The 20,974-nt window shown below is 35.2% G+C and overlaps 1 protein-coding gene across 1 annotated transcript; it reads left to right on the top strand.

The window, feature by feature from the left end:
• Window positions 1-3,937: 3,937 nt before the first annotated feature.
• On the top strand, window positions 3,938-20,573 carry LOC105172265 (uncharacterized). The gene is made up of 9 exons (XM_011093639.3): window positions 3,938-4,253; window positions 6,092-6,156; window positions 10,374-10,422; window positions 15,559-15,653; window positions 15,809-15,894; window positions 15,974-16,033; window positions 16,188-16,269; window positions 19,905-20,018; window positions 20,236-20,573. The coding sequence occupies exons 1-9, from the start codon at window positions 4,067-4,069 to the stop codon at window positions 20,404-20,406; spliced, it is 909 nt and encodes a 302-aa protein (XP_011091941.1). The 5' UTR covers window positions 3,938-4,066; the 3' UTR covers window positions 20,407-20,573.
• The last annotated feature ends 401 nt before the right edge of the window (window positions 20,574-20,974 follow it).

Here is a 20,974-nt window from a genome sequence, read left to right as displayed (position 1 = left end):
TATGGACCCGAACCTGGCTCATTAGGGTCGGGTCCGCAGCAAATTTTTGCGGGTCCGAGTTGAATTGTCATCCCTAGTTTTGGACAACTTTGGTCATCATGTTATGCTCTTCCAACTCAATCATCAAAACTTTGGAATCTGTTAGAAATTGGTTAATCTCCGCCTCATCTTCACTAGATTGGCAAAGCTCCTGTATTTCCAGGATATCCATATCTAAAAGATAATGTATATTCTTATGACTTTTACTGCTTTCCCCTCTAAAAATGGTTTTTGTCTTTGTAGTTCCCTTAGCTGTCTTGGTAGGATTTGGGATTAGTCTTTCCTCAGAACCAGCAGCTTTTCTTTGATTCTTTTGTTTCTGTTTGCTTCTTTAGAGGGTAAGTGTGTTTCAATCTGTTCTGCTGCAAGTGATCTCTGTTATGGAGTATTCCCAATGTTTTACTTCTTTTTCAGTAATTCAACAAGAAGAGGATCTCCATAGTTAAAATCATTTCGACTATCTGAGTTTGAGGATTCATTTAACTTACGAGCTACTTGTCCCTGCAAGTTGCTAGCAGGCCAAACCTCTGCTCCACTTACTCAAGCACGTTTTTATATTATTATAGGAAAAAATACAAGCAACCCCCTTGTGATATCGCAAATTAGCAAATTACCCCCTTATGAAAAACAAATAGCGATTTATCTCCCTATATTTTTTAAAATACAACAATTTATCCCCCTATGATTTTTAAAATAAAGCAATTTACCTCCCTATATAAGGAGGTAAATTGCTTCACTTTAAAAAGTATAAGGGGGTAAATTGCTATATTTTTTTCATAGGGGGGTAATGTGCTCATTTCCAATATCATAGAAGGTAAATTGCTATTTACTCTATTATTAGATAAATATGTTATTATTTAATTTTATTATTACATATTATTTTCTCCAATAACGCATAGTAACAAAAATGTTAGGCGTCAAACCAACGCTCTATATTTCTTTTGTGTTTTCCTTTATATGTTCATGAGAGCACAAAATTTTTTCCACTTCTTTTGTTCCCAAATGGTTATCACGTTTTTTTTTCGTTGCAGCCATTGATTTCACAACTCGGACCATAAAAAAGTACACCGACCAAACACCAATAGGGCACAATAATGAAAGCCAATTAACCAAAAATATAATTATATATATATATATGATGAGGTAATTATTAAAAGACCATAATGCCTTTATTTTCTAAAGAAATTTACTATTAATGGCAGGATCCATGCGTGAATATCCGACCCAGTTCCACGGAGCCCACCCGCCTATCTAGATGTTGGATCACCTGACGTCAGATCACCCAGATGATGCCACGTGATGCTCAACCATGCGGTACCGCACCACTATAAATACTAGCATTTATGAATATTTCAGCAAGTGCATTTTATTACTTTTTCTTGATCTCATTCGTTCTCACTTGATCGCTTTCGACCCCACATTTCTAACTTAAGCATCGGAGGGCCTTAGATGGTGGCTACCCGGCAAGTCTCACGTTTGTTCTGTTATCAGGATCTACTCGTAGGGAGCTTAAGAAGGGATTCAACGACCCAACCCAAGGTACCAGGTTCAACGACCCGATTCCAAAATTGTGCTACCTGCAGCAATATAAAACTAATCATGAATAATAACCAAGAAAACAAATGAATAAATAAGCAAACAAATGACACAAAAACCTTCACTGTGTTATGCTCGTCGTCAGCAGCCATGCTCTATGCTTTTTTGCTCTTCTAAACTACTACAAACATGGATCTTCGATGATATTGTCATGCAAAGACAATGATTTATCTTCATCAAAAAGTATACTGAGCAAACAATAAGGCATTATACCCAACTCCGATTAACCAAAAGGATATGCTCTGCAAAGACAAAAAGATTGAGAAGGGATAAGATTTGGTAGGCGTTGGACATAAAACATCCTCATCATATTTGTTCGTAGAAATGATGCAAAGTTGTTCTTATGCTGGTTCCGACTCATTCAAATAAGCCCTACCAAGATCTCTCTCCTTCATGTAATAAAACATAATCTATTAATATATTTTATTCAGAAAAATAATTCTTGCAAGTTGGAAACTTTGAAAATAATCCAAAAAATCATATGCATATACTAATAAAAGACTGAATAGCAATTTATCTCCATGGGGTATTGAAAATTAGCACATTACTCCCTTTAAAAAAAATATAGCAATTTATCCCCTTGTACTTTTTAAAATGAAGTAATTTACGTCCTTGTATAAATTGCTTCATTTTAAAAATCATAGGGGGGTAAATTGTTGTATTTTAAAAAATACAGGAAGGTAAATCACTATTTATTTTTTCATAAACTGATAATTTACTCATTTATAATATCATAATAGAATTGCTTGCTTTTTCCTACTAATAAAAGGTTGTTTGCATGCGCACTTTGTGTGAAAATGGATGGTTTGTTTTTATATATGTTTTCCACACCGTTGTTGACTTTAGATTGATTGAAGTACCCTTCTTTTCTCTACTAAAACACTTTCCTTTGAAATATATTTTGAGCTTGTTTTTTTTTTTTGGCTTGTTTTTTTGTGTTTATTTAGTTTGAGTACTTTTTAATAAATTATATTTATTTGTAAAATATATTAATTAAATATCAAAACAACTAAAAGTATATAAAATTTATTAGAGTTAAAAATTTAAATTAAAAAAATATAATACAAAAAGTAATATACTAAAATTCGCTTTTCAAAATTTAAGTATTTATAAGAATATAAATGAAATTCAACTATAAGAATTATATAATATTAACTTAATTAAATTATTATTTATTTTAAAATATATTTCAATAAATTATATTTATTTATAGAATGTAATAATTAAATATCAAAATACCAAAAAGAATATCAGTTTTTAAGTTATTTCATTTACTATAAATACTATTTTAATTTAAATTATCATTATATGTATTTAAAGTGTAAATTTAATACTTTTTATTCTTTTTAATTTTGAAACTTTTCAAAATTTAAGTATTTATAAGAATATAAATGAAATTCAACTATAAGAATTATATAATATTAACTTAAAACTTAATTAAATTATTATTTATTTTAAAATATATTTCAATAAATTATATTTATTTATAGAATGTAATAATTAAATATCAAAATACCAAAAAGAATATCAGTTTTTAAGTTATTTCATTTACTATAAATACTATTTTAATTTAAATTATCATTATATGTATTTAAAGTGTAAATTTAATACTTTTTATTCTTTTTAATTTTTTTCAAAATTAAATTATATTTACTTAATTTTTTTCAAAATTAAAAAAAGTAATATTTTAGATAAAATTATGTATTGGTTAAAAAATAAAAAAACAATATTTTTGGTTAAAAAAATTAAGCAAATCATCGCATCGCCATCTATCGCTCCCACCACCACCTACAAAGTGTTGCGTGTAGTTAGGAGGGAAGCCTGGGCAACAACAGAGAACTGAGTCATTAAGCGATGCCACCTAGATCTACATCACCGTCTACAAAAGAAGGGGATGATGAGGTCGCCCCTTTTGCGTTGGTTGATGACAACGCCTCCTTCTGTCCTAGCCGACGTTGACGGTCACTTGCAATATATATGTTATATTATGTGTATAGTGCATGTATATATATAGTAAAAAATATATTTTAGATTACTTAAATTTGGGTCTCTCACTTTTTAAAAATTGAAGATTATTATAATAAGTGTATAATGGACAATTCAATAAAAATTTTAACACTGTTAAGCTTAAATAATGAAAAAGGAAAATATGTTTTACTTTGAAAAATACTAGAGACTTTTACCTATATTTTTAATATAAAAGGGCTTTTAGCTGATTTTTTTACCCAATTGCATCCAAACACAATATTTACTCTTTGCTCGGAATTTTGAGGCCGACCCTTTTTATCCCCTACCTACTTTTAACATTAGCTGGGAATTTAAAAGGTTTTTGGCAGCTAATATTTGCTTCGTTGCCTTCAAAGCGAGTAGCAGATCCTCCCACATCTCTCCAGATTCAAGCAGCGATAAGACACCTACACGGAGAGGAGACATGGTGAGCAAAACTGAGGAAGAACAAGTGAATAGATTGGAAAACCAAGTGGAGAATGGGGGAGGGGGAGCATGGGAGTACCTCTGCCTTGTCAGAAAGCTCAAGCTCCGCCGCGCAGATAAGGTGTTGAAGTACGGCTTCTCCGTTCTTAACGACCCCTCAAAGCGATCTGCTCTTGGACCAGAAGGTATATATATGTATGTTCGAATATGGGTCCAAAAGACGATCCGGATTTTCGAATATGCGATGTGGGTAGATAGATCTTTTGTTAAATTGAGATTCTTTATGAAGTTTTGAAATTTTGCTGTTTGCTTTAGTTGTTATTTGGGCGACAAGGGAGGAAGAAGATGCGTGTTTTTTGATTATGTTCGAGTACATCTACTTAGACAGATGATGTGTTCAGTCACAACTACTTACAAAAATTTATTACTATAACGAATTTCATTCTTTGTAACATGTTTGTACCCAGGGCGGGTTGGATGTTTTTTTGAAGTGAGATAGTGCATTGAAACTTGGAGTATGCCCTTCTTTTGCCACTTTTATAGGTGTATGATTAATACATTGATATTTCTTCTTCAAGCTGTTTTCTTTATATCTTCCTATGCGGCCTTTTGCCTATTGATGAAAAAAGCTCGTAGGAAAATCAGTTTATGAAATTCCAAATCTCATTCACTGGTGGCTGCCATGCTTTCTAGTCAATGTTGGATAGATTGCCTCAAGGCAGAAAGGATTTTAGTTACATTAGCACGAGATTGTTTGGTCCCATGGCTTTCACGATTCCTAGACAATTACAATATTTTGTTGTAACTCTTAGAATTACGACGAACAGTGAGGTCTTGTAGTTGAAAACTGAAAAATACATTGTGGTCCCCGATTTTGTTTCGTTTAAAACATTGATTTTATGACAAAGTCTGGTGGTTGGTGTCTGCAAGTTAGTCTTTTCATATGGGTTAAACACCAATTTGGGTGTAGTTCCACTCGATGACTAGTTCTTTCTTGCTGGCTTGGATTGTTCATATAGTATTAGCAATGCACAAGTGTAAAAACTATTGTGCATTAATGTCAATTGTCAGTTTTTTCTTGCTGGCACTTGTATTGTTCATATAGTATCAGCTACTCAGATAGTTTGAACTAGCATGCATTCCACTGCAATATGCCCTCTGCTTGGTTGGATGACTTATTAATTTTTGACTGCCTAGTAGATTGTTACTTTGTGGTATAACCCTTAAGTTCCTATAGATATAACCCTGCAACCTTTTCACATGTTGCTCCATTTTAGCTTCCACCATGGGGAGATCCCTTGTTAGTCAAGTACATAAAGACTCCTCAACACCCAAAGTGCATTAGAAGTTCCTTTTCTGGGTTGGAAGTAATGTGCAGGCATGTTTAGAGTGTTGAAGTGGATGTATTCGAATCAAGAATACATGTTAAGTTGTTAACCATTATACTTACTAATAGTTACAAACCTATCAAATGGAAGTTCTTTGTGGGTTCTATTTTTAATCTTGGTTGTGCTATGAACTTTTGGGATGTATTTCTGCCTCTGTGATGGCAGAATGACTACTCACTTTAGTGTTGATTGCTTTTATTTTTTTAAAAGGTTCTAATCTGTGTAATTATGTGGTATTGTGGTTAAATTTAGACAATTACATTTTGAATGAGAACTATTTCCTACTACTATTTCCTGTTGCTAGATATGAAAGTTACATATTCCTATGATCTTTGATCTAGATAATGATTGATTCTCAATGATGATCCTGACTAATAACAATGATTAAGCAATTTCACAAAAGCTTGCTGCTGTGCAATTGGCTGTTGCAGTATTCCTAATCCTAGCTAACTGGCTAAGAATAATAGTTGATGGTCTTGTTGCTAATTTTTTTCTACGCATTTTGTTATAATCTCAAATCATGAATTTTTAGTTCCCATTGCTTGTGTGACAACATAGAAATGCGAGTGCAGCCCTTTCTTTTATGCTATTTAATTGTTAGATTGATCATGTTCTCTTGTTTCTGGATTATGTAGAATGGACCTTATATGAGCAAGTAGCTATTGCAGCTATGGATTGCCAACGTCTTGATTTGGCGAAGGTAAATGCCTTCTTTTCCATATGAATTTAATTGAACTTTGTTTTATTTTGTGGAGGTCTGAAAATCCATCGTATTTGCATTGTGTGATGACCACCTTGTGGATTTTCTTGTACTTGACTTCATCCTGTGTACATTTTTCTTTTTGATTATTTATGTTAAGTAAGCTTGTCTCTGTTTGAGCTTGTAGAAGTGCTATGGCCAAGGAGCTTAGGCCCCCAACTTTGCCTTACGCGGGTACCACCAGGAGAAAAGAATTAGATCTTCTCTGGGCATTTAGAACCTTATGGAAAACTGAAGTGTTATTTGCTGACCTCTCCTTCTTTTTCTTTTCCTTTTCCTTTTTGTTTTCCTCCTGCTTGAGTATATGAAGTATATCTTTATATGAAATGGATCTTATTAGCAGGCTTGGTTTAGCTTGAGTGCTCAGGTGAGTAAGAATATTGTCTCCTCTTTATTCGTGGTCAATAAACTCTGGATATACAAAATAGTATATGAATGTGACAGTGTAATTTCAGAATTCATTCTCCTCTGATATTCTAGTTGCCTTGTATATTTCACATGTTAACCTACCTGGCAGAGCTTTCTTTTTGTACTCAATGGGCTTGGCTCATACTTCCTCCTTTCTGCCTGCTTCACTCGAACAACAGTTTATGCTATGGCTAATCCTGAAGATTGAAAAAACCATTTCAAGATACCCGATTGCATGTGTGTTCGGTTTTTTCTTATGCTCTCAGTATGTCAATATTGCATTTCCTCTGCATTTCTTTCACATCTGGAGCAAGCTTCGGTAAATGCGCTCCAAATGACCTCAAATTGTTTGGGGCTATATATCCCTTCAGTTTTTGATGTCTGCATGACATTTTCCCTCTGATGACTAAGGTTTTGTCACTGTAGATATCTGGAAGTCTATTTGACCTAAGCTGGAACTTTACTTTTAGAAGTTGAATCCATGATGCGAAACAAAAATAATTTTCATTCTTGTACTTATTTAGATGGTGCAAATGTGGTTTTACAAGTTTTTTTGACTAGTGATATTTGTAAAAATATAGGTTTTGTTTGGCTTGGGTGTAGTAGATGAGATAGTGATTGTTTTTGGGCTCATTAAGTTGGAGTAGTTGATTTTGACTTTGGTATTTAGAAGTAACTAGAAAATATATTAGACTGTTTCGCTATATTTCCTCCTCGCCCTTCCCCTTCATCTTAACCATATTACTGCTGCTGACTCAATGCCATCACTAGCTAATTCTTTCTTGTCCACATCTGAACTGCCTTAACCTTTTTATTATCTTCTACGCCTTTCTTTTTCTACGTGCTGCATGACACATGCTGCCACCCTTTCCTCTTCTCCTTTCCGTGTCTCCTCACTGTCACCGTCTATTTTCTTTTGTTCTTATTTTTGCTCCCTTACTCTTCTCTCTTCTCTTTTCTAGATTTGCAGCGCCCTATTGCTGCCTGAATCAGCTATCTGTACCCCCTTCTTTCTTTTCTTCTTTCTCTTTTCTCCTTTCTCTTCTGCAGACCTGTAAACTCTGCTGTGTACTCCATCTCCTCTGCGTATCTTGCCTCCTATTCCCCACTGCTATTCTGTCACTCCGCTTGAAGATGAAAGTAAAGAGCAAGGGTTAAAGGAAATGGAGGTTGGAAACATTTTAATCATGAAGGTCAAATTTGTGGTTTCTCTTTATCTGGTTGAAATAATGCATGGTTACACCTCTTTGGGCTTGATCCTTTGTCATGTATGAACATTGATTTGGACCAGGCCCATTATTTGTCATTGGCTTTTACCAGTAAAGATAAAGAAGCATGTGATAAGCTGGATTCGGCTGGATTCAGCAATTTGGGTAAATCCCCCAAAAAACCAAAAAAACACACGGCCGTTGTCATGACAGACAACTGGATAAAAATACAAATATTATGTCATGAGTGTGTTTATGAACTTCTTACTGGGTGGGGTGGGGGCTTCGTGTTGCATGGGAAGCTTTGTGTTTCCAGTGTTTCTCTGTATATAGGAGGCAGCAGTAAGGTTTTTTGGTCTTTGATGTTATATCCATCTTTTTCTAAGTTTGTCCAATCAACTCTTTCCTTAATCTGTTAGTTTTTGGTTTTTGCTGGTGAATCATCTCCTGTTGATGTGAATATAGCTTCCTGGTCTACTGCTTCATTTGTGTAACACCGACTTGTGCATAATTTTTGGACATCAGAAATTTTTGGTGGGCTGAATAGCTTAATGGATTTTCCTTGCACTGGGTTTCTTCTTGCTTAACTTTGCCTTCTCATTAGCATCTCTCTTCAAGACTTGGAGTATGTTATGCATATAAGTTCCTTCTTTATCTAGTCACTTCATTGTTCAATCAGGTAGAGCGCTTCATGCCATGGCATATTTTGAAATGGTTGCCTCTATTCCACATTGAAACTGTTTCTTCCACCAAGCAGGTTGTAGGCCTTATAGGAAGGGCTATCTCCTATAATAGAATAGAGACTTGATAGCAGCTTTTGGATAAGATTTCTCAGTTCATTGATAACTCTGCCAGTGGACAGGGCACTTCTGTAGTGTAGGGACTTTGATGTATTTTCCTGGAGGCTGAAGGCAATGGACTTAGAATTTAATGAATTAAATGAAATGGTAATAGGGTGATAGACGAGCCACATAATAATCCAGAAATTTGAAAAAAGAAGAGAATTAGAATCCTATTAATGGAGAAGACAACATTGGTTCTCTGGTTCAATTGTTCCTGGCCTCCCTAACAAAATCTTGCTATGAGAGCCCCTTCTGTATAGGCCTTGTTGATGACTCTTCCTTGCGCTAACTGATTAAGAACTGAAGTGCACCCGTTCTATAACTTTTTAAACGCAGACCAAGTGGAGTTGAAATTCTAGTACCTAAACCTGTCAGTTGAGAACTCCGTGGCACTGGAAATGAAAGCACACTGATGGTTGTCAGGTTAGGATCGAGCACCTCCGAATGTGCTAAAATCTGGCTGATGCAATACTCAACTGAAATCTTTGAACCTTCGTAGCATCCTAAGCACCATGTTTTTTGTGGCTGGCAAGGACACACCTGGAGTTGAAATTCTAGTACCTAAACCTGTCAGTTGAGAGCTCCGTGGCACTGGAAATGAAAGCACACTGATGGTTGTTAGGTTAGGATCGAGCACCTCTGAGTGTGCTAAAATCTGTGCTGATGCAATACTCAACTGAAATCTTTAGACCTTCATAGCATCCTAGCACCGTGTTTTGATTGTGGCTGGCAAGGACACACGTTAGCTTCCGCAATGAGGAAAACTGTGGTCAGACAGGTCAAGAATTAGACCATTGGTCACTCCACCTTGCAATCATTTGACCAAACAGATAATTACTGATTCATTTTGGACATACAGCTTTCCACTCTTTTATTTTATCTTATCAGTACAGGTTTTGTCCAACAGTCAAGTCTGGGATGGCCATTGCTTTGAAATGATGTCAAATACAAAAAAGAGTTGGATGGAGAGAGATTTTTTTCTTTTTAGATTCTTTCCTAAAATTTTTGTAGCACTCTGTTAGTCAATCCATAGCATCAAACTCATTCACTGAAATAGCTTTGAACCCCACCTGTTTCAGATATCCTTAGTGATGTGATTCTGTGTATTTGCGCTTTTATCCAACTTTCTACTTTACATTATCATTTTGAGAGCTTTCAATCAGTTTAACTCTCTTCTATTTCAACTATCAGTTTGTTGATACTTGTTTTATCTTTATCCTTGTTTGTATCTGTGTTTCTGGATGTGTTTTTTTGTATATGTCTTATGTGTGCATGCATGGTATATCTGTATGACTATTGGTATTCCTTTTTATATTTTAGGGTCTTGGGTTAAATAGTCTAAATATGTAACCATTTTAATATCTTCACAATCTTAATTTTTTGGGCAATTGAAAAGAAAAATATGTACAAAAAAGAGATTATGTAGAAACCTATTCATGTGCTCTCTGCCATCCATTTCTACATGTGGTTCTTTTTCTTTTTGTATGTGCATGTGCTAATGTTTAAGTTTGGCACTTCATCAATCATGAACTAGCAATGGCAGCTCAATAGAACCCCTGCGAGGTCATTGTTCTTGTGTTTAGTGTCTGAATTTGTCCTATATCGAGTCCAAAAAATATGAGATTTTGTGGTTTGTATGTAATTCCCTTAAGGCAGATCTTCACAGTACTTTGATGTTAATCCAATGGCCATTTTGCAGGAATTTATCAAGGTCTTACAGAGAAAGTTTCCAGAGAGTAAACGAGTTGGTGAGTTTAACTAACAGATAATATATGCTTCTCTTTGTATGTGAAGTTCAATGATCCTTCACAAACTCAATGTGGTGGTGATAGTTTGATCATAGCTTAACAAAAAGCAAGAAATTTTATGGATTCAGCGTGGTTATCACTGAAGCTTCTCTTATGTCTGAGTTAGTTTATAGATATGCATGACTTGTATTGGATTCCTAAATTACACATTTCATTTATAAGAGCCTGATATATGAGTGAACATAAATGGCTGAACTGCGGATGATATGGACTTATATGAGGCCTGAATGATGATAACTATGCCTAACTGAAAACATTCAATCCTAATGACATAACTAAGAGGGTGCTAGAAATTCGAAGGAAAAGATATTTTTAGTTTATGTTGAAAGCAATGCAGAAAAAGATGGGCTGAGCTTCCAGTTTCCCTGATATAGTATATTATCTGCATTGTTTGTATTAGTTAAGATTCTCAACAGATTAGATGTCATAATGACACCATGATTATTTCATACTGGTTGAACTACCTTAACCAGTCTCCATGAAACCTGCTAATATTATTTGCTGTCTGGTTTATTGTCTTGAGAAGCAATCTCTGGATTCACCCATGCGTGGTGACAACCTTGTCCGAGTGATGCTTCCAGTTTTCCAATAGCTTGTAATTAACGCATCAGGTCAATCTTAACAACAAACAGTAAGAAGCACTGTTGGATTTTATTGCTGGAGTTTGTCATAATAATGCAACTTGCATATTTGTAGCCTAATCTTGATTATAAAGTATAAAGTAAACTAGACTTTGGTCCTCACATATATTTCCTGTCTCTCAATGTGGCACTTATTCTGGATCCCAGACAAACGCTCTAGACATGCATGCACTCATATCAAACTTCCTTTGATAGAAACCTCCAATCTCGACAACCCTGTAAGCAATTGTTTAATAGTAACTGCTAGTGGATGCATGCCCTTGTTCTTTTTCTTTAACTGGTATCTAAATAATGGGCATTTGTCATGCTTTTCCGTGCCACCAAGCTTAGGACACCTACTATCAAGAGCTGGTATGCAAATGGTTGTGCTTTGAAGCCACTCTTTTCTTCTAGTTGCTTCTTGGTAGTGCCCAGGGACTATCTACCTTTCGCTCCGATTCACGGTAAAATTGTTGTGATAGGACAAGATTAAACTTAAGGATCTGTAACAACAATTAATGAAAAACTAAAATAATCCAAAAATAAAAAGAAGAGACAAAATTTGCTTGGTTTTGACTGATATCTAGCTGTGTAAGAGAACTGATTGTCTAAAAAATATAAACATGGAGGCTGCTGTTGGAGTCTCGTTGTTGTATAATGAAGATGTTTTTTACAAGGTGTGGTTGGATACTTTCTTAGTCAGATTCTAGATTTTAGTTATATTTGTAAATAAGAGGGAGTTTTGTTAATTCGTTCCTATAGGTGATTAAATGTTTGACGAACCATTTTCTGCTGCTTTTGGTGTATATTTCCAGGAATGCGGAGAAAATTCATTTAATTTATGTGACCCATTTTCATTCAAAGGCCTAAGATTATTTGTCTGGATCTTGAAGCCTGGGAGTTAATAGGCTGGAGCAGTTTGATGAAAGAGGATAAATTTGTAGTTTGTGTTACCTAGTTGGAAAGGATCAGCCCAAAAGAGAGAGGAGCTTGCTAGCCTATCAAGCTGCCAATTATTGCCGAACAATAAATCCTACTGAAGGATGGATTGGATTGATCCTTTTTTGGATCACCTAATGATGTTTAACTGGCATACTTTAGTTGAGTTTCTTGAATCAGACAGATGACCATATCAATTTGGAATATGCAATATATAAAGTGAACTGTAATTGAAGTTTATGTCAGGTTTTCAGTTTGAGTGTTCGTCAATTTAGTAAGATTGTGAGGAATGGATTGGTTAGCTTGTGTCCATCAAGAGACACTTGGTCTCTAAGGCTTTTATCTTTTCATTTTTTTTCCATTATGCTGTTGGAAATTAGGATCCAAGTTTTAGGAGCTCCTGTTGCGTGTAATAAAGGGTTGGGAAAATGTCTTTTGATGAATTAAAGCATAAAAGAATAACTGGTAGATAAATCAATGATTTGAGTGAGTCCAATAGAGGGGATAACAATTTATGTGCTGCTGGAGAATCCCTTTGTATGGGAGTTTTGAGGTTGGAATTGGTCACTAAACTTGAGCATGTAAAATTATATCTTATCTCTTCATGGGCGTTTGCTAATCTTATCAAATCTGTAATATCATTTATTTTCCTCATATATTTTGTTCGTTAGATAGTTTGGTGTTTGGGGATCCTATCAGTTCTTTCTTGCCTCGTGTTTACAAGCCGTCACTCCCCGCCTGTCATTTTATAATGATCACTGTAGTTGTGTTTGCTACTCTTTTAAGGTTTTTAAGCATTACAAACTATTGGGCTTGTCATTGTTGTGACCACTTTCTCAGCCTTATCTTCTGAATGATAAATGTGATCGTAAGATTGAAACAATCTCACTTCAAGTAGTCAAGATTTTAGGAGGTTCTTTTGATAAATAAAAGAAGCTTGCCTGTCCACATGATGAAGCCTTCAGTCCAGTTACTTTTTCCTCTTTGAAAAGGTAGACCACCTTTTCCTAATGATGGAAAAGATGACACTCTACTTTCTTTATTCCTATTGTTCCTTTAGTCCTCCCTGGCAGATGGACTTGCTAACCTTTGATTTCTGATGTTTCGTTAAGGCAGCTTTGACAGAAAAGCACACTTTGCTTTCTTCTTCTTGCTTCTGGTGTCTGCCATAAAGGTTCATGTATTATCTGTAAATCCCATAATGGGCCATTTACTTATTTAGTTGGGATAAGTGGTCGACACGGCCCTGTTGGATAGGATAATTTGATAATTTTTAGGCAATGTTTACCATAATGGATGATTTGAGTGATTCAAAAATCTGTAAAGTGTGTTGTTTATATTGTATGATAAATTTGGAGTTAAAAAGTATGAATTTCCCAAACTGCCGTTATCATGTTATATGTTTACAGTTAATAGACTTGAATTCTCAGCAAATTACAACTATAATAATATAGATATAGATTTAATATTATATTTTGAAATGCATTTTACATATAGGCGTCAACAGTCCAGGACCCCAAGTACATGAGTAATGTATATGCAACTACTGATAAGTATATATACACATACGTTATATATATATACATACATATATCTCCATTTGTATAGTGTCCTTTTGCTCCAGTTGCATTCAATGCACCTGGTATTCACTCTCCAACTCATCTCTCTGTGTGTGACTGTGTGTGTGTGTGTAGAGAAAACACAGACACATCTATATAGAGACGCTAGTTTTGGAGGAAATTCCGGTGCTACTTTTGGAGGAAATTCGCGAAACCTTTTTCATGTAATCAACGGAAAGAAGGAAAAGTTAGCAAGTCTTAGAAGAAAAGCTTTTGCTTTGTGGAGAAAGGCGATCGGACACCAGGTGTGGTGTTTGAGTAAGGGCGTATATATGTATATATATAGGTATGTATACGCTGATAATACATATGTAACATAGAAAGTTGGGCAACAAGTATGGGAGGAGAGATAGCATATACTGAAGAGGAAGTAATGGTAGAGTTGAGGAAGAGGAACTAGGGAGAGGTGGAGAACGACAAAACGGGGGCGGCACAAATGATGTATGTCGCTTGGTATTTCTTTCATTTTCAGGCATGAGGTTGGCTAGGTCATTTCCTCGCACAATTTAGGGACAAAATTGTTAAAGAACCTACATGGAAAAAAAGTTGGGTTGGGCCGGATAACGCTATTAGATCTCCCAGATCTGATAAGTTAACTGGGTTAATCATGCATCAGTACCGGGACCCCTTCATCGTTAGTGGGCCGTGGTCCATGAAAGTAAATGCCTGTTAAGGTGAATTTGGGCTGGTATCCACCCCTTAAAGTAAACGGCCCCTAAATATCTCAAGTCATGCACTGGCCCTGGTGATGCTTAACATGCAGAAAAAGGCTGTGTTTGGTCTCAGATTTTCAATTTTTAGGTCTGAGTTTGATGTACGTCTTCCCACACGAGTAATGTCACCTATATGGTTCAAAGTGTGTCATATTATGATCAGTGAACTCTGCTTAGGATATTAAGACTGTTTTGGCATGACTTTGCTTGTAACTTGCATGGTTTCCTGGTTAATTTGTTTTGAGGACATCATTGGTTCTTAGAGGAGTGATTCTTTTAGCAGTGAATTTGATTATTGCAGATACGTATTTGATGAAATGTTTTGGTCGCTAGTAAATCTAGGATTTGTTTGAAACTTAAAATTGGTTTAATGCTGTGTTGAGCTATTTTTGGAAACAAGAATGACCTGAGATTCTCCTTGATTAGTGGGTTTCTCCATTTGTTCAGACTGGCCTGGTTATTGGCTTGTTGGCTGCTGATTTGCAATTCCCCTTGCTGGAACTATTAAACCTTTCTCTGTCAGAAACTTGTTAAAGAACCCTTGAGATTCCATTGGACTTCTTTGAGATCTTCCAAAAATAAACGCCTCCGGCTTCTTATTGGCTACGAATTTTTGGAAACAAATATTTTTGGGTTTAGGCACAGAATCTTAAGATTATGAGGGTATTTCCAACTTTCCTGATGTTGTTGAGTCTTTCATATACAATGCATCCATTGTTTAAATACCCAAAAGGATCATGTTGCATTAATTTGTGTTTGTATTATGATGTAAGTTCGATCATCAATCTTTGGCCGTGTCATTGGGCTAATGTTGCTGGTAAGGTTAAATGGGTATCACGTTGCTGTTTTCACGTGGACTTGCTCAATGAATCTTCCCAGTCTTGGTTAACCTGTAACTGCCTCAGATCCCCATGCCCCCCAAACCCTGAAAACTAAAAAAAGGGTAGAAAAGAAAAGCCCAATCACCCATGCATGTAAACACGCACAAGTAAGGTTCAGGGTTTTTGAGAGTCCCCCTGCCTGGTCTGGTGACTGTAAGGAGGTTAGCCAGCCACTTTGTTGAGTTCAATATTGATAGTTTCTTGTTGTTTTCTCTATATGCTTTCTAATATTTCAGCAGGATCAGTTCTTAAATCAATAAAGTTCTTTGCAGTGCTCTTCCTTTAAGACCATTTGTGCTTGCAGGTAGGTTGGAAGCGATGTTGCTTGAAGCCAAGGGGTTATGGGCAGAAGCTGAGAAGGCTCACTCGAGCCTTTTAGAAGATAACCAATTTGATCAGGTAGGTGGAGGAATTTTTATTACATAGTGTTCATTATCGGTGAGAGTAAGTTCCAGGATTCATCTAGAAAGCCTATTTACATCTTATTTTTGCAGTTACGAAAAATGGTAGTGTACCTGCATAATGCATTCATTATCTTGTAACTTAATATGCAGGTAATACACAAAAGAAGGGTGGCAATGGCGAAGGCGCAAGGCAATCTTGCAGTGGCAATTGAGTGGTTGAACAAGTATCTTGAAATGTAAGAAAAGCCAAAATAATCCTTCTTGATTCATTTCAAAACCTTCGACTGATATGGTGACTGTTTGGCTGCTATCCAGATTCATGGCAGATCATGATGCATGGAGAGAACTAGCTGAAATATATGTCTCTCTACAAATGTGAGTTTTCCTTTGTCATTCCATTTTTTTGTTTATATTAGGTGAGACTGGGCTGCAGGAATGGGAAGCTGTCCAAATATTCGTAGGTGATATTAAATTACCCATATAATTGATCTTGATTTCCTTATTCTTCTGTTTTTCTGTCTGTGATTAGGTATAAGCAAGCAGCGTTCTGTTATGAGGAGCTGATATTATCGCAGCCAACTGTTCCGTTATATCACCTTGCCTATGCTGATGTGAGTACTACTTGGGAAACTTTTCTTATTCTTCTCACTGATGAAAAATTGAGGGCTAAAATGCTCTCTGCCAAACAGGCATGGTTTAAATTTTTTTGTTTTCTTGATTTTCTTTGAGGCATACAGATTAGTAATTTTTTTAGCTATGTAGTGGTTGAGGGTGAATGACCTGTAGAAGGAGATGGAGTTGTAGTGGAAAATGTGATCTTGGGGAGGGGCAATTGGGCTTATGAGTCAGATCTAAGCTTGAATCTAAACAGGTCTGGGCTCTATCGGGTGCTGAGAGAGTTAGGTTCGTCACATCCCTGCACTATCTATATGGTAATATGCTTCAGCAGTTTCCTCTCTACTTTGTGCAATCGGTAGACATATTAAAATTTGGGATGAGCATGTAGCGGAATTCGAGATTGACCCATTTTGTTTACTTGCTCATAAACATGGGAGCTTCTTGAGGAGATTGTTGCTTTCTATTAGGGTTGGCATTAGCCAAGTACTATCACTATCTTGAAATATATGCTTTATTGGAGAACAAAGAAGTTAAATCTAAACGATTGAGAACCTATTGAAGATCAAAATGTCTTCTTGTCTTGCTACTAATGAAGAAGGCACCAACGCAAAAATTAGGCAATGACATCAAGACTTTTTTGTTCATTGGGTATAAAACATCCATGCATTATGGCATTAGCTCAGACCAAAAGAGAAAAGAAGAGCGGGGCCAAGCAGAAACTATTCCTCTACTTTTGAGATAAGTATTCCTGTTACCTAGTCACATGAAAAATTATGCTTTCGAAATTGTAAATCCTCTGCAAGCTAAAGCTATATAATACACACATGCTATAGTAAAGCCCAACGTCCCCACCCCAAATTATAGATCTGTTTTTTTTTTAGTATAAAGTCAAACTGTTAAATATTTGGAGTAACTTGTCATGTTTTTTTTATAATTTAGTTTTAATATATTACTAAAGTTTCAAAATATTAATTTTATTCAATTCGATTTGTAAATGATTTGACTAAAAGTATTTCATGTTACACTGAAGCTTGATAGACATGCCCACTCCATACATACTTTTGTCAGGGAGGGACTACTACTTAGTTTAATTAGTGATTTTGCTGAAGCATGCAAATATATGGAAAAAGTAAAAGATCCCGCTGCTAACAGCTAAGTCCTTGTTAATGCCCTCCCAAATTTAGCCTATCTTTGTACCATAGTGTTTACAAGCACTCTCATTCTTTGTTATATGCTTATTGAGGATAAAGATTTGAACTAATACTCTAACGGGGTGATTGGTATGTAGGAATGAATTGGGCGGGGGGGGGGGGATAGGATGAACTTAGGAATGGAATAAAAGTAGAAATGGAATGATTTTGGTATATCATTCCTGTGTTTGGTATACCAAAGGAATAAAAAAAGGAATTGAATTAAAGTTTTTCAAATTTCTAATTTATATATTTTCTAAATAATGAATCTTCAAACTAAAACAAAAAACAACTAAGCTGGCTCATTACATAAGAAATATTGTTCTGAAATGTTAAATCAATTATAAATTGATAATATAATTTGTTGGATGTTTTCATATATATTTAATTTTTTTAATAAATACTTTTTGTTTTCATACTTTAGGATAAAAATAAAAAATATAGAATACAACAATGCATGGTATATATGCTCTTATATATTATTTTATGCTTATGGTAATATTTTGTAAATACATATGAAGATGTTAACTTTATATTATATTTAAAATTTTGATTTTTTTATATTATATATTTTTTTAGTAAAACATTTAAATATTTTATATTTGATGTTTATTTCATTTGATGTATTCAAAATAATATATAACGTTCTGAAATTAAATCTTGCTAGTATAATTTTATTAAAAGTTATTTGAGCAATATATAAAAATAAAATGATCTATTTTCAATCTACTGGGAATTGCTAAAAACCATGGGTAAGTGGGCAATGCCTAATCCTATACTTATGGTAATAATCCCCTACTTATGAGAATGGACATTCCAATGGGAATGGGTATTGCTATTCGTAAGGTTATACCAAACATGTGTTTGGAATGAGTTTAGGAATGTTTCTTCTATTCATAACTTATTCCCTCATACCAATCATACCCTAAGGGTAATCCTCAAGTCCTTGCTTTTTCTTGGACACCCATGGTTGATGCCTAGTTAAATCAACTAAATGTGTACTTCTCCTGTTTTAATTGCAATGGTTTGGTTAGGATACATGTTTGTTGCATAAGATGATATGGCCCTTGATTGTCCCAGTAGATAATTAAACTACCCTTATGGGACGTCCTCTAGCTGGACATTATCTTTAGACATTAGTTGTCCTGACAGTTCACGACTATGTCAGTATTTTTGCGTATTTAATTCATTTTTTTCTGGTTCTTAAATTTTCTTCTCTACTTTGACCTATCTTGATCATAATTAATTAATTAATTAATCGTGGTTCATCATTTGGCAAAAATTAAGATATTATTTAGATTTAATGACGGTCAATGTGCACTTGTTGAACATCCGAACAATTAGATCTTTATTTCGACCGAAAGCTATATAATCTTATTACCAAGTGAAAGTAGTAACATATTCTTGTGATATTGTTACTGAAAATGCATGAGAGTTGCTTCATTTGGTTTAAAACATTTTATTGTTTCATCTTAAAATAAATTTGAAATTTGGGAAATTTTATTTTTTGAAACTTGTAACAACCCATTGCATACCTGATTTTTTTGGATATACCTGGTAGGACTGAAATAAGTATTCTATCAGGTAAGGTTGGGTACAGACAAAATGAATCATTTTCAGTATTTAATATGAGGGTGGGTAGGGACAGCCAAGCCTAACTCTACTTAATTTCAAATGTCTAGTAGCCTGTAGCACATTGAGCAACCCTTCTTGTCATTCCACACATGCTGTTATATTGGATAACTGCTCAAATATTGTTGTTCAGAGTGCCCATGTACTTCTCGCTCGTGTAAGTTTACTCAAGATTTTTAACTCTTCCTTTGGTAAGAGACAAAAGAATTATTGATATTGAAGCGGATGTAATCAGTTTTTCCTTCTTACTCGTGCTTTTTGTCTTATCTGAGCCTGCCTTGTTGGACACTTCAATTTTCCTCGTAGTACAACTTTAGAAATGGCCAGAGTTGTGTTGTCAGATGTATTGGGCAATGTTGGCTTGTATGCAGCGAGTGTAAAACACTGCATGATGCTGTTTTTGGCATATGATCAATATATGTTCCTTATAGGTATTTATAAAAGGAGTTCTATGTCAATGATGTGCTGATTGGGGTTGCTGAATTGTTCAGTTAATTGCTTAGCCCTGGAAATGGCTTTCAGTTTCCAATGTTTTTTAGTGAGTATTTCGAGATTATCTTAGAGAGAAGGTAGCCGTTTGTCACAGTATCTGGATCTACTCATGCATGAAAATTTCTACTCTTTCAGAAGTCTACCCGCTGTACCATTTTAAATTGTATGCATATTAATTGGATTGTGAATGAATTGGCTCTTATAAAGTGCAAATATTTATGGAAGAAATGAATTGCGTTGTGTTGGAGTGAAACTAGAGCCACCTAATAAAAAGAATTGACTCTTATATCTTATCTGGTTCTGGCTCAAATCAGGTGCTTTACACACTAGGAGGACTTGAAAATCTTCATGCATCAAAGAAATATTATGCGGCAACCATAGACTTAACTGGTGGAAAGAATATCCGAGCTCTTTTTGGCATATGCCTGGTAACTCTCTCCCCCTCTCTCTCTTCACACGTGTGTGAACTGGCTTGTTGCAGATGTTTATTCCATTTACTCTTACTAGTCTAGTTAATTCGTTCTGTATAACGCTCCAGAAATTATGGCACTCCTGTGTATGGATTTATAGTGTTATGTCATATCGAAGCTTTGGTAGTGGCCATATTGATCATAACCATGTTACTGAGAAAACCTATTCTTTCAGTGTACCGCTGCTATTGGACAGCTGACGAAAGGGCGTAACAAGGAGGACAAGGAGAGCTTGGAGCTGCAATCTCTCTCAGCACTGGCATTGGAGAAAGCCTACAAGCAACGATCCCCTGCCAAACTCTCGCTTCTTAGTTCCACTTTGAGAAGCTTGAAAGTCTCATTGTGATTAACATATCTATTGTAGTAGCTGTTAATTGAGTTCGGCCTACTCGAAACCTGTTTCATGGGCCTCTTCCTATCTGATGAGATCTTACGTATAAGAGTGAGATTGTGCCATGTTAGGCTGACTCTTAATGAGCTTATATATTTCAGTTGCCACATTTTAGAAAATTACATATGATTCTTTTCATGTTTGTTGCAGTGAACAGACAAAACTAGTCATTAATTTCAGCATAAATATTGGACGACAGCCAACTTTAGCCTTGAATTCATACATTCAACTGTTTGATAATTACAGTCCCTTGGGACAGATTTGTTTGGCAGGGGATGATAATTTTTTTTCTACACCAAAATGGTATTCCACCATGTGGATACTCTAACTACATAAGTTAACGCTATTGGTTAAATATATACATAGAAACAAGATTCTTCCATGCCACTCTAAAAGGAATGAGCAGACATGTCATTTTATTTTAATTTACAGTCGGAATCATTCAAGAACAATAATCTGTAACAGAAAAATATGAGAGAAAATGCAAATAATTTTTTTGAAATATTACAAATGAGTAAATTAT

The sequence above is a fragment of the Sesamum indicum genome, linkage group LG10, assembly GCF_026168435.1.
Source record: "Sesamum indicum cultivar Baizhima isolate 11 linkage group LG10, ASM2616843v1, whole genome shotgun sequence".
In the NCBI taxonomy this organism is placed as follows: domain Eukaryota; kingdom Viridiplantae; phylum Streptophyta; class Magnoliopsida; order Lamiales; family Pedaliaceae; genus Sesamum; species Sesamum indicum.
This window is presented reverse-complemented; position numbering and strand designations above follow the sequence as displayed.